Source organism: Triticum dicoccoides, chromosome 7A (assembly GCF_002162155.2).
Source record: "Triticum dicoccoides isolate Atlit2015 ecotype Zavitan chromosome 7A, WEW_v2.0, whole genome shotgun sequence".
NCBI lineage: Eukaryota > Viridiplantae > Streptophyta > Magnoliopsida > Poales > Poaceae > Triticum > Triticum dicoccoides.
The window spans coordinates 134,062,806-134,077,306 of NC_041392.1; the positions used below are offsets into that span (position 1 = coordinate 134,062,806).

The 14,501-nt window shown below is 43.8% G+C and overlaps 2 protein-coding genes across 2 annotated transcripts; both read right to left on the reverse strand.

Annotated features, from left to right (window-relative positions):
• Nucleotides 1-1,477: 1,477 nt before the first annotated feature.
• Nucleotides 1,478-7,443, reverse strand: LOC119329542 (aminoacylase-1-like). Its single transcript, XM_037602603.1, has 4 exons — nt 6,545-7,443; nt 2,315-2,452; nt 1,966-2,205; nt 1,478-1,887 (listed from the first exon to the last, which is right to left on the reverse strand). Exons 1-4 carry the CDS (start codon nt 7,400-7,402, stop codon nt 1,807-1,809), a joined length of 1,317 nt encoding a protein of 438 aa, XP_037458500.1. The 5' UTR covers nt 7,403-7,443; the 3' UTR covers nt 1,478-1,806.
• A 1,071-nt stretch (nt 7,444-8,514) lies between these two features.
• On the reverse strand, nt 8,515-11,218 carry LOC119329597 (transmembrane emp24 domain-containing protein p24delta3-like). The gene is made up of 4 exons (XM_037602660.1): nt 10,900-11,218; nt 9,453-9,662; nt 9,272-9,348; nt 8,515-8,868 (listed from the first exon to the last, which is right to left on the reverse strand). Exons 1-4 carry the CDS (start codon nt 11,116-11,118, stop codon nt 8,724-8,726), a joined length of 651 nt encoding a protein of 216 aa, XP_037458557.1. The 5' UTR covers nt 11,119-11,218; the 3' UTR covers nt 8,515-8,723.
• Between the last annotated feature and the right edge of the window lie 3,283 nt (nt 11,219-14,501).

The window sequence follows — 14,501 nt, forward strand, 5'->3', positions numbered from 1 at the left end:
GGGCCATTTCTCTTTTTTTTTTAGCGAAATAGGAGCGGGCCATTTCTCTTTTTTTTTTAGGGAAATAGGAGCGGGCCATTTCTCTTTTTTTTTAGGGAAATAGGAGCGGGCCATTTGTTTATCGGGCGCGGCAGCTTCGCGGATTTGGGGGCCGTGGGTCCGTGGGGGCGAGATTCAGACGGAGACAGGGGTTTAGTTGGGGGGATGCGGCGGCGTAGTACGGCGTCAGGCACGGCATCAGAGATGCAACAACCAACCCGTACGAAGTCGCGTCGTGGATGGTCTCATCCGGACAGCGGCAGCGGCAGCAGAGCCAGGCTAGCTGGAGCCAGCCGGCAGCGCTGCAAGTTGCACGCGTCCGGTGGCAGCGGCGTCCCAAAACGCGTGAGCTCCTGTGCCATGCGTAGCTCGGACCTCGGAGCAGTGGAAGAAGGCGATGGTGTCGATCGACTGAACCGCAACCGCCTCGACGACGATGGTGGCGTGGGTAGGGTAGGGTACCTGCCGACGACGACGATGTTACACAGCAGTAGAGCACGCGTGCACGCCTGTGGAGTGGTAAGAACGTATCACGGTATCACGCTTTGTGCACAACACCTGCCGACTAACCGTTGGAGAGCAACGGGTGATGATATAATCACGGTTAATTATCCAGGCAGGATCTCCATGAAAGTAACCCCACCGTGAAAAATTGGTTATCCAGATGATGATGCTACATGAATCTGAACGCATGCCATCCAGTGCCCGAGGGCCGAGGGTCAACACGCCACGTGGTTACACGACTTGCATCACCACATACGCACGCATTTTCTCGTACCACAACCAACCTACATGTAACATGCACGTCCACTTCAGAGTTCACAGAGGCGCCTTTCTCGACCGGACACACTCTCTTTCATCAGACACTTTGGCAGACAGACAGCTGGGCGTGGGCAGGAAGAAAAACGACCTAATCATAACAAAGCACGCATTAGATTTCTCACATCTCTCTCTCTCTCTCTCTCTCTCTCTCTCTCTCTCTCTCCCTCTCTCTCTCTCTCTCAGAGAGAGAGCAAATCAGATCGGCCCACGGCAGGCTGCGTGCGTGGCCCACGCCACGCTCACGCGTTTTAACAGCCTAGCTGGCAGGACTTAAACCCCTGGCTGACTGACATGACGTAGTAGCCCTGCAGTGGCTTCCTGCTCTCTTTTATTCGGCGAGGCTGGGGAAATGGACAGCGCGAATATATTATCGCCATCTTTTACAGGCTTATCTTCGTGCAGCTGGAAGGCATCACGACTTGAGGAGCGGGGTGACACAGGGGCATGGAGTGGATGGGCCGGAAGGAGCGGAGAAGCTTCCCCGGATGGGAGAGAAGCAAGATTCATGTCCAAATCTTTGCCCCGGATGCGAAACAATCTACTTCCTGCAAGATGGGGCAAAGAACAAATGCAGCAGAACCATTTACGATGCTGGGTGTCTTGTTTCAAAAAGCACTTCTGTTTTCCCTCGGCAGACATGATACCAGGCTACCAGCAGACCATAAATGGAGAAATACCTTACACATCGACTTTGTTACAGTTCGTAACTCTGTATTTACATTACATACAAATTTAACCTGCGCCGAGATCATCATCTGCAGATTTCCATTATTTCAGAGATCATCATCCGCAGATTTCCATTATCCGCAGATTATGTGGTTGAGCCCGAACCAATCTAACTGTAGGTTGGAGCATGATAGTTGTGGGCGTCCGAGTTCTCTTGCTACATTCAATTTACATGTGACGGGAGTACAACAATGGTAGAATTTATGTGTCTATTTTGAATCAGCCTTTGAAAGAGCTTAGCGCCCTAATAAGATGTTCATACACTTCGATGCCCCTCAGGAACACTTTGTCCTCCAGAAACTGCGATTTTGAGATAAAATTGACTCAGCCATCACACTATGTAAACAGAAATTACAATAGCAGGCAAAGATCAATTACCTCATTATGATCGTGAAGTAAAATTGGAGTATTTATCATTGGAGAAAATCCAAGGGCTGGAACACCCATCTGCCTCACGAATCGGGCGTCCGTGGTTGAAGATAAGATCTCAGGCTTTGCTAGTTTTCCACCCGACGAGATAATAGCCTGTTCAAATACAGACCACCATGGGTTTGACTCATTGGCTGGTGTAAGTAAGGGACGTCCTGTAACATCCCTCACTGGTCCTTTCTTCATCAGCTGTACAATACAAAGACAGGAACTTAGAAAATCAAGTAATAGAAGAAGACTGCCAATGCAAAATTCGATTTATATTCCATTACCCACATAAAAGTTAAACTATATTCACCTGGTAAGTCAAGTTCTTATGAGCTGGTGCCCATTCTTCTTTGATTCTTCTTTCAATCTGTTCAATATCTTCGGTTGGAGGAAGGCGGAGATCAAAACCCACCTCTGCTTCTGAAGGTTGCATATTCATCACAAAGCCCTGCATCGATTAGTCTTTAGAGACTACACAGAAGCCATGTGTAGAAATGAATAGATTCTGTGACAATGTTGATTTTTGGCGTATGCCACTGTCTATACCAGACCTCTATTAATTTGTCTTATTGTGATGGGTTTGGCATCTCGAGAACATTACAAAGATAGCAGCAGTGCAGATAAAGTGCAATAAAATAGAGCATGCCTAATGCAGGTTTGCTTTAGTGCCTCACTGACATTGATAGTTAGACCTTTGACCAAGTGCACGTCTGCTTAAAAGAACTGCAGCTGCTGAGCTCTGGACCAATGTGTAGACAACTGAGCAAATCAACTTTTGCTCAGATTTGATGGTTAGGAGCAACCAACCAGATGCATTCATCCCTACTCTGGGTTAATGGATCATCAATTCAGCATTCACCAAACTGCAAGACGAAGGACCACTTCCACTCCAGTATCGTTGGGCTAGAACAAACACATAAAAATTATTCTACTAACTACATGCATGATGAGAAATAATCATGGTGAATAAACTCGCATGACCTATCTCTATACATAGCCTAAAAGTTCTGAAAGTTCTTAAAGAACCCAGCTTGTCACAATCAGATTGATTCTAACTTTTGCTTCAAAAATTACTCTACTACCTACATGCATGATGATAAATACTTCCTCCGTAAAGAAATATAAGAGCATTTATAGATCACTAAAGTAGTGATCTAAACGCTCTTATATTTCTTTACAGAGGAAGTAATAATTATTGTGAATAAGCTCACATGAAGCCCTATATCTATACATAGCCTAATAGCTGTGATATTTTAAAATAAACTTTCAACGATCAAATTGATTCTAACATTGGCTTCAAGAACTATTCTAACTTTTCCATAGCGAAAAGTGGAAGCCAAAGTTAAAATCAATTTGATAGCAAATACTGGATTTTGCCAGAAAATATTATGAATACTAGGTTACACAAAGAGATGGGACTCCCAACGATCTCATACATGTACTAGGATATATATTCATGTCTGATCTAAGCAAGGATATTGGAAAGAAGGATTGGAGGTGTAGAAATACGTGGGTATTAAGCCTTGCAGCTTGGTCAATGGTGATCCTTTAATCCAGAAATTAGGATCAGGGCATGGTCTATGCAAGCAGTTGGGTGCTCCCAGCCATATAGCTAAACTGCACTTGTTCGGTGCTCAACTCATCGTCCAGCAGGACCACGTGCATGCAAATATCACACTACAAGAACTACATACTTGCCTGAACATAGAACATCCAAGTTAATCAGACTACAATGTTCTGTGTTAAGATGATTCAAATGCCTTAACAAAAACATTGGTTTGAGAGAGAGAGAGAGAGAGAGAGAGAGCAACATAAGACCAGTTAATAAATCTAAGATAGGAACTAGTTGCTAAAATGTTTATTATGACCCAACAGTTTGGGCCCAAGACATGATTTGATGAGTGAGTTGTGTCAATAGAATAGATGTTCATAATGCTGTTACCTTTTTTTTTAAGGAAAGGACAGTAGGAGACGTATATTTTAATGGGTGAAGAAATTACATAGTTTTATTGCCTTGCGTTATGCTATATTCAGAAAATCCTTTTAAGTTATTCATCTGTCAGAATGACAAGGTCCTCACAACAATAGTGGATAATCTGGAAATTTGTGTAGTCGCTGTCACTATTACCTTGTGATTTGCAAGTAAAAACTTGAGGTGGTCACATTAATTCTAATATTTTGGAAAATCACTTTGAAGACAGTCATCTTGCCAAAAAGGCAAATATGTAGATCTTGCAGTAGCGGGTTAATCCGCAAAATGTGCAGTAGATGTTGCCATTACCTTGTGATCCAAAAAATTTGAATTGTAAAATCTGAAAGGGCAAACAGGCTTCAAACTAGGTTCTTGTATATTGCATAGCAACCCTCTAGTTGATTACAAAGTGTTGTAAATTAAGTTTTAGACCCTGACACCCTGTATTTGTATAATTCCATTTTAGTTTTTTCATGTATTGAATATGTGTACTACAGACCTTATACTGTCAAGAAATTATGTTTTAGACCTTGGTTCCTGGAAATCATATTCCAGACTCTGTGATGTTAATATAATATGGCATATTCTCTACATTTGCTTCAGTATTTTCCAAAAATATGCAAGTAAAATAACTATATTTTATACAGTAATTCAAAATTATGGGATCACAAGGTAATGGCAGCATGTACCACACATTTTGCAGATCATCCCATTACTGCAAGATCTACATATTTGCCCTTTTTGTCAAAAGACTATCTTCAAAGTGCTCTCCCAAAATATTAGATTAACGTGACTACCTCAATTTTACTTGCAAATCACAAGGTAATAGTGGCATCTACTGCACAAATTTGTAAATTATCCTCTATTGCTATCAGGTCTAGACCTTTTCATTCCGACAGATGATTACCTTCAAAGTGATCTAAAATATAGTATAAAACAAGGTAATAGAATGATGAACATCTACCGAAAAAAGTCAGATTATGTTTCCTGCATGTCAAGTACTAGGATATTTGTCTCATCTAAGCGAGAATATTTTAAAGAAGGATTGGAAGTGTAGAAATAAGCGGGTCTTAAGACTTGCAGCTTGGTCAGCTGTGATCCTTTAACTCCACATTTTGGAACAGGGGGTGGTCAATGCAAGCAGTTGGTTGCTCCTAGCCATATAGCAAAACTGCCCTTGTTCAATGCTCTGCTCATCGTCCAGCAAGCTCATGTGCATGCAACATGATGCTGGCATGCATGCTAATATCGTACTACATGAACTACATACTTGCATGAACATAGAAGATAGAACATTTAAGTAAATCACACAAGAGTTCTGTGTTTAGATAATTCCAATGCCTTAACCACGTGTTCAAAATATCGGCCGATAAATCAGTTTAACTGACTGCTTAATCCCTGCTTGGTGGGTCGCCGAGTAGCCGATTAACTGATTTATCATCCGATTAATTGGCCGATTCACCTACTAATCCCCTAATAGCCAGTTGACCGAGAAGTTACCAGTTAACGATTTCCTGAACATTGGCCTTAACAAAAACGCTAGTATGAGAGAGAGAGCAACATAAGTTTAGTTAATAAATCTGAGATGGCACTGGTTGCTAACATGTTTTTTGTCCAACAGTTTGGGCCCCAGACCTGATTTGATCAGTGGGCTTCTTGTTAGTACTCCGAACTCTTTTACCTTTTTGCTTGTTCTGAACTGCCAGTTGCTACGTTGGAAGTAATAGAAAATGATATGATCTCAGTTCATAGAAAAGTTCAATTAATAAAGCAAAAGGAATGGAATAGGCGTAGAGCAGGAGGATATGCTGTGTTGTGGTACTGTTTGGCATGTGTAACAGCAAAGTACTGTTCATGCTGAACTGTGCTTTGTTCTGCTACTGTTAGTTGGAAACTAGACATAAGAATAATGAGCACCGTTGTTAGTTGAGTTTATGTCCTTGGTATATTCCATGTAAAGTAAAAGTTTCGTTACAGTTCAGATTGTAACCTAGGGATTAGATAGAGTTACACAGTCCCTATCAACATGCATCTATTAGTAAAGAAGAATTAATCTACTCTTTGCTAATCTTCTCGCATTCTAATCTATGTTCCTCTACCCTTCCTCCCTTGCACATATTCCAGTTCCCTTGAAGCAATGCCATCTAGCCTTTCCCTGTTAGTTATCCTCATTAGATATGTGTGGGTTTTGCAGTTAGCGCCCAAACACTGTTTTCTACAAAAAAATATCTGGTTTTGCAATTGCCTCCCACAGTATTGACTTACTGACGAAGTGCGTGACGGCATTGCTTCAAGTCTTCATTTTGTACTAGATCTCTTGAACAAATTAATTAGGTTTACTACTTCGACCCATTGATGTACGTTTTGTAGAAAGAATAATTTAGGATAAGCCTACGAAGTTCGTCAGTTTGCACTGGCTGACAGAGCTGATCTCAGTTGTGCTAATAATAATAGATGCTCTATATGATGTTGTCTGACCATCTCAAATTATAATCATTGCTCTCTACTATTTCATCAGCGTGCAGTGAACGAAATAGCTAACAAAGTAACAAGTAGGAGTATCCTTACAGTGGGGCTTGGCGTGCCGGCATTCATGTAGACAGGATTCACGGACACCACCTCTCCGGGACCGTACTTGCCCGACTTCACCTTCTCGAACTGTGCATCCCTGTATCCAGCCACGGTCTCAATGCAATCCATCAGATTCTCCACGGCGGCCCCATCGAACAGCTTCGACCCATGCCCGGGAGCCCCCGTGGCCTTGACGATCAGCTTCCACACCAGCCTATCCGCGTAGAAAACCCTGTAAACATCCGTGAGCGAGGCCTGCCCCTCGTCGAGCATGAACCCGACATTGAGGGCGCGGAACTCCTCCGACTGGACGAACTTCTCGTGGCCGTCCTCGCCGCCGATCTCCTCGTCGGGGACGAGCGAGACGTGGACGGTGCGTGCGGGCGCGAAGCCGGCGGCCTGGAGGCCGCGGATGGCCTCGAGGTACTGGATGGGGAGGCACTTGTCGTCCTGCGCGCCGCGGGCGTAGACGCGGCCCGTGGCGGGGTCGTGGTGCGCGGCGTAGGGCGGGTGGATCCAGTGCTCGGGCTCCGCGGGCACGGAGTCGAGGTGGGAGTTGAGGAGGATGGAGGGGAGCGACGGGTCCGTGCCCGGCCAGGTGAGGAGGAGGAGCGGCTTTGACTTGCAGGGGCTGAAGTGGAGCGTCTTGGAGCTGAGGCCGAGTGACGCGGCGTAGGGGAGGAGGAACGCGGCGGCGCCGGCGTAGTCCGGGGCGGGGTGGGCGGTGCAGATGCGGAGGTAGTCCTGGAAGCGCCGGATTTGGGAGGTCTCGAGCTCGGTGAGCGGGTGGGCCGGGTGCGGGACCACCGCGAGGAGGACGGCGGCGAGGAGGGGGAAGTGGCCGAGACGACGCATGGTGCGCGGTTGGTTGTGGTGCGGTCTGACGCTGCGGAGTGTTTGGACTGCCTTGTTTGACCGACCGTGATTCGTCTATCCGGCGAAGCCCCACTGGGCACTGTCTAACCACTTTTTAGGGAAGCCCACTGTCTGTGTCTGACATGGCCCGGCCAAGCCTAGTACAGCCCCAAAATCAAGGGCCTGTTTGGTTCATGGCTAACTTTACCACAACTAATCTTAGATAAAGTATGGCTTACAAAATGGCCACCATAAGTGTGGCAAGATTTGGTAAAAAGTTAGGCCTATGACATGTGGACCAAGTGGCTAGAAAAGTGTGGCAAGCCACAAATATGGCAATAAACCAAATATATGCCTAAGCTATTGTGGCACGACTAAGGTTAGGCGTGGCAAGCTTAGGGCGCAAACCAAACAGACCCCAAGTGCTCTACAGCATGTTTGGCAATACTCCCTTCATCCAAAAAAACTTCTCTCAAATTTGTCCCTTAAATGAATGTATTTAGCACTAACTTGATGTTAGATACATCCATTTGAGAGAAAGCTTTTTCGGACGGGGGGAGTATTTGAGAGGGGGAATGAGAGTTTAAAGCAAGGAGTTGTATTGAGATTAGACATGAGATAAGTCGTTTTATCCCAATCCTCTGTTTGGTGCATGATAGGAATTATTATGTTTGACAATTTGCGAAGAAATTGTACTCCCTTATTTGGTTCATGAGAATTGACAAGGGACTAGACAAGAGAAATTAGGATGAAGGGTTACAATTGACTCACTAAAACAATTCCCTTTCAGCACACTCCCTCGCCTGTTAGTTGGAGTCTCAAGTCTTATGCATATTCCCTTGTGAATTCTCAATCCCTCCAGCCAAACAATAGATTTGAAGTTCCCCTAGCTCTAATTACCCCCAACCAAACACACGGCAAGAAAATACTCCCTCCGTCAAAGCGTAGTATCAAAAACGCTTCTATATTATGGAACGAAGGGAGTAGATGGTAATAAATTTTAATACTAGGAGTATTTCAATTCCCTGGTACCAAAAGAAATTCAGATGAGACAATGATAAAATTTCACAATCTATATATACTATGTCACACACAAAGGCCAAATATAATCCTAGAAGTAGCAGATTTGAAAATATTTCTATTGCACATAATATCATGTATCAAGCACCAAACACCAAGGAACTGCTTGGTATTGAAATCATGTATCTTGTACCAGGGAACTGTTTTGTCCATCACATGAGTTTGTCGAAATAAATACGACAAAACTGTCCTCTTGCTAAGGTAGTTAACAGTACAGGAGTACATGGTGAAACGAGTGAATTCAGATGAGCTTCTTCTTCTGGAAGAAGCCTTGCAAATGCCATAGCTGCAGAGCGGAGACCACAACGCACACGCCCAGTGACAAGATGCTGAACCAGGCAACCCTGGAATTCGTTTTCTCGCTCACTTCCCGCATCTCCGCTTCCCTGCATAAACACATCAAGATCACGCATTATGCTATGCATTGCCAGTTCCAAATATTATATTGTAGTAAAGATAAGTAAAGCTAGTAGGTTTGCTTGTCCATATCCCAAGAACTGTAAGACCACCTAAGAACTTCAAATAGCAGCTCAATCTACAGCCCAAGACAGATGAGACCCGTAGGTTCTGTTTCACAAATCACAATGCTGTAGTTTCATAGTCACCAACTTTTATATGTAACAGTTAGTTCAAAGTATATTTATATTTAGCCTATATAAAAACATCCAACTGGAAATAGTACAGACTACAGACTCCCCTACCTAAATAGACTGGTGCAACGTAGCACAACGACCACAATCTGTTGTCTGGCTATTAAAACACACACAAAAAGTAGAATAGATAACTTGCCTTGCTTTGAGATATAATAAGTTATGATGAATGGATTCCACTGCAGCTTCAAGTTTCGCGAGCTCTAATTCAACACCCTGAACACAGAAATTTCAGATTAAAATAATCAGGAACAAAAAACAATGCATTACATTGAAGTATAGTGCCATTTGGACTAGGTGTATTTAAATAATTGGCACACCTCAATCTTCTCCTTCTTGGCAACAGAGTCCCAGTCCTTTGTCGCAATCCCTATCTTCCAATCAAGATTTAGAGATACTCCTGATCCTTTCTCTGCGCTGTCTAGCCAGAAGCAAGCAAGGTAGTTTCCAGCTTCTGAAGTTGTAAATGCAAACTGGCCCACTGTGGCATTTTCTTTGTGATGTACAGTATTGCCATATGGTGAGGTAACCTACACAAACATGTACAATACAAATGAGTAAGCAAGAAAAAAAATTGTCTTCAGAAATCATCATTTCTAAAAAAATCTTCCATAAGACTAACTGATATATGGACATGCTATGCTAATTATGTGTGTGAACATTAGCAAAAAAAGTCACCATATTCATACACACTCAGCATGCCAAAGCACCATTTAGCCACCACAAAAGTTTTACAGAAGAAAACATAGGCACCGCAAAAGTACAATACAAATCCATGTGTTGCTTGCAGAATTCTTGGACATATGAACGACAGAGTTGTGAACATGTGGCTAATCCCAGTTACTTACTGGTACTTTTCCAGTTATGAGCTACAATACACATGTATCATCGAATCTCTGGTTCCCTGGATTGCGCAACACACATCATGAGTCTGAAATCTGAAGTTCTCATTATCTACAACAGGATGGGTGAGAAGTGGGACCTTATGTCATATCCCTGTATGTTCATCCGTCTGCCCACATGCAAACATGATTGCATCTTACCAGAATCTCATCAGCCCATCCATAGCGGTGATAATGAATAACAATCCATCCCTCGCTTGTTTTCTTAACCCCAATCATCTTTTATTAGTCTCAGTACCTACGACCATGCTATTCTAATAATAGGTGCCAGGTGCCCAAAGAGTCCTGCAGCTGCAGGTCACGTTACTTGGGATATTGCTACATGCATAGAAATTATCAGTCCACAGCATGTTGCCCCGATGTGAAGCAACTAGGAAGTGGCACTTTGGGTCAATTCGCATCAAGTCCACCATGTCTAGCTCAACGGTTCAAACCTCAGCTGCTTCCTCCAGAACAAAGCACTGGAGCATATGAGCAGATTCATGACAAACTACTGGAGTACTGGATTAACATCATTTAACCTTACCATAATCCACATAGCACAGACCCTGTGCACCAACTTACACTAAATGTAAAACTTTTGCCTGTTGACTTCTCTAGGAGATGTTAACTTAAGCTGGTCAGTTTTCTCTTCTAAAAATGCCCAAATTCAATTGCCACGGAGGCTCTAATTTTGACTCAAAAAGTTCAATCCACCAACTAAACTTAACACAAATAATTAAAACAAGCTAGTATCTATCGCCCCCAAAGTCGCCTGCACCTGGATCCCAACACGCGAGAGTTCACCGGTCTAGATCAAGATCAAACCACTGGAACAAGAAAGCAAACATGCGAAGACGAAGGGAGGGGATCGCGCCGCGCTTACCTTGACGGCGACGGTGGGGTGGGCGGTGGCGTGGGCCTCGTACATGAGCATGTAGTCCGCGACCACCACCACGTTGGGCTGGATCTCCTCGGAGACGCACTTGGTCCCCGAGGGCGGCAGGTCGAGCCACACCGCCTCCGAGCCCAGCATCATCAGCGCCGCCACAAGCGCCCCCACCACCAGCGCCGGCCGGGTCGCCGCTCCCGCTGCCGCCGTCATCTGCTCCGATCTGGGCGACCCTGTCTGTCCGAGTCTCCGGTTGGGGAAATTGTGTGGAGCTTGGAGTAGCGTTGGACGGTAGTAATGGCGTGGCGTTGGCCCGGGGGAGGGTCTTTTTGGAATTATGTACTCCGTTTGGGTGCACGCGAAGAAATTCCTTACCCACGCGCGACGTGCTGCTTTTTTTTGGCCCAAGGAGCGCCGGTTTCTACTGTTTTCGCCGAAGGCACAGCTAGTGGGCTGGACCATCTGTATCGCCTGTAATGGGCTCGGAAGGCTCGCTCTCGTTTTGTGAATAACCGGTTTTTTCTTCTTTTGGGGGCAGGTTTTTGTTCATTTTTTTAGTTTTAAATTTTAACTTTAAAAATCCATGAACTTTTAAAAACAATCCTGAACATTTTTAAAATCGGTGAAACTTTTTCAAATTCGTTTTTTCTAATTCGTCAGAATTTTTTAATTTACATTTTTTATAATTCGTGAACATTTTTTGAGTTCGTGGAATTTTTTAAAATCATGAATTTTTGAATTCATGATTTTTTTTTGAATTCATGAACTTTTTTATTTTTGAACCTTTCAAACTCAGAAGCATTTTATTTGAATATGTGGATTTTTAAAATTATACCCAAAAAACTGAGAGCTGTTTTTTTAGCTAGCAACTAGCGCAAACAAAATTTTGGCTAGCTAAACTACACGAGCGAAGTAGCGAGAGCGGCGCTAATGGACTACGGCCCAATAACTATCGCATGGGTGTTGGTTCCCCAATCGACGCTATAAATGATGAGGAGGAGCGCCCTATGCTGGCTGCATTAGGTTATGCACCAGAACAAAACTATGCTTCATGCATCAAGCACAAAACTGAGCTTCTTCACCAAAATTCCTATGGGCCAAATCGTGTTGCGGTCATCCTAGATGGGACTACACCAAGACCAGGAACTACGAAGATCAATGTCGACGCAGGGATATATAAGAATATGTGTGTTGGTTTGCTGGTGGCAGTGACAAGAGATGACAACAGTGTCTTCTTGGGAGCATCTACACTGTTCTTCGAGGAATTGTCCTATCTGTAAACCCTCCAAGCATTGGCATGTTGAGAGGCGTTGTAGCGGAATATCCCATATTACATAAAATCACAATTACAAGAGATTGTCGGGTTGTTGTGATGATTCTTCAGGCATCGTCATCGATTTTGTATGGACACATTTTGATGGTACAAGGGAGGGATAAGGCTTTTCGGGAAGTTCATTTCATGCACGAGAACATGAAGTCAAAAAATATGCTCATAACCTAGCTCGTAGCGCTTTGTACCTTCAGTTGGCCGTAACATTTGGCTAATAGTTCCCCCAAGGAAATTTGTATTCATCAAACTATCATTAGCTAATAAAGAGTAGGTGCACTCTACAAATTGTGTTACGGTCACCGCGTTCAAGAAGGTCTCTATCCGAGGCACAATGATATAAATCTTTGTGATAGCGTCTGGTTTTCTCCTATAATAGATCGCAGGATATTACATCATCACAATGTCGAGCTCGATTTCATTCGAGGAGGAGTGGGAGGCAATGGTTGATATAGACTTAACGGTAGCCTCAACACTGACAAGTAGAAGGAGGTGAGCACGTACAATGTGGAGAAGGTGGTAAAAAAGAAGACGAATAAAACAAGGTTTTTGGGCTGCCACGGGGTGAGATGACACCAAGATGAATAAAACAAGGTTTTTTAACCATGACCTTGGTGATTATCTCAAAGACAAGATTCAAGAGACATATTGGCCAAGATGACAATGGTGTCTTCTTGAAAGAATGCGGAAGTATAGGCCAATATGTCTCTTGAATCTTGTCTTTGAGATAATCAGTAAGGTCATGGTTAAACACTAATTGTAGTCATAAAAGGGGGGATTAGTGTTCTCAAACAACCTTCCTAAAAGGGAGATACAAATTTGAGGGGATACTGATTCCCCATGAAACACTAAAAAAACTGGATAGAGTAAAAGAGTCTATGGTGTCCTTCTAAAACTGACTTTGGAAGCTTCTGACATGGTCAAATGTCCTTCTCTCCTCCAAACTTGGAACTGAAAGGCTTCCCTCCAAATGGAATACATTTTCATTTTAGTGATCCAATATCACATTGAGTCCATAGGCATTGCCACTACTATCAAAAGGGGACTAGGATGTGGTGAAAGATCGTGGATGTCGCCTAGAGGGGGGGAGGGTGAATAGGCGTTTTAAAATAATTACGGTTTAGGCTTGAACAAATGCGAAATAAACCTAGCGGTTAATTTGTCAAGCACAAAACCTAAAACAACTAGGCTCACCTATGTGCACCAACAACTTATGCTAAGCAAGATAAGCAACAAAGTGATAGCAAGATATATGACAAGAAACAATATGACTATCACAAAGTAAAGTGCATAAGTAAAGGGCTCGGGTAAGAGATAACCGAGGCACGCGGAGACGATGATGTATCCCCAAGTTCACACCCTTGCGGATGCTAATCTCCGTTTGGAGCGGTGTGGAGGCACAATGCTCCCCAAGAAGCCACTAGGGCCACCGTAATCTCCTCACGCCCTCGCACAATGCAAGATGCCGTGATTCCACTAAGGGACCCTTGAGGGCGGTCACCGAACCCGCACAAATGGCAATCCTTGGGGCGGTCACCGAACCCGTACACTTTGGCAACCCTTGGGGCGGTCACCGGTACCCGTCAAATTTCTCGGGGCGATCTCCACAACCTAATTGGAGACCCCGATGCTTGCTCGGAGCTTTACACCACAATGATTGAGCTCCGAACACCACCAATCGTCTAGGGCGCTCAAGCACCCAAGAGGAACAAGCTCAAGGGTACCAAGCACCCAAGAGTAATAAGCTTCTCAACTTGTAACTTCCACGTATCACCATGGAGAACTCAAACCGATGCACCAAATGCAATGACAAGGGCAAACGGAGTGCCCAAGTCCTTCTCTCTCAAATCCCACCGAAGCAACTAATGCTAGGGAGGAAAATGAGAGGAAGAACAAGAAGGAGAACACCAAGAACTCCAAGATCTAGATCCAAGGGGTTCCCCTTGTTGGAAATATGCCCTAGAGGCAATAATAAATTAGTTATTATTATATTTCCTTGTTCATGATAATCCTTTATTATCCATGCTAGAATTGTATTGATAGGAAACTCAGATACATGTGTGGATACATAGACAACACCATGTCCCTAGTAAGCCTCTAGTTGACTAGCTCGTTGATCAATAGATGGTTACGGTTTCCTGACCATGGACATTGGATGTCATTGATAACGGGATCACATCATTAGGAGAATGATGTGATGGACAAAGACCCAATCCTAAGCCTAGCACAAGATCATGTAGTTCATATGCTAAAGCTTTTCTAATGTCAA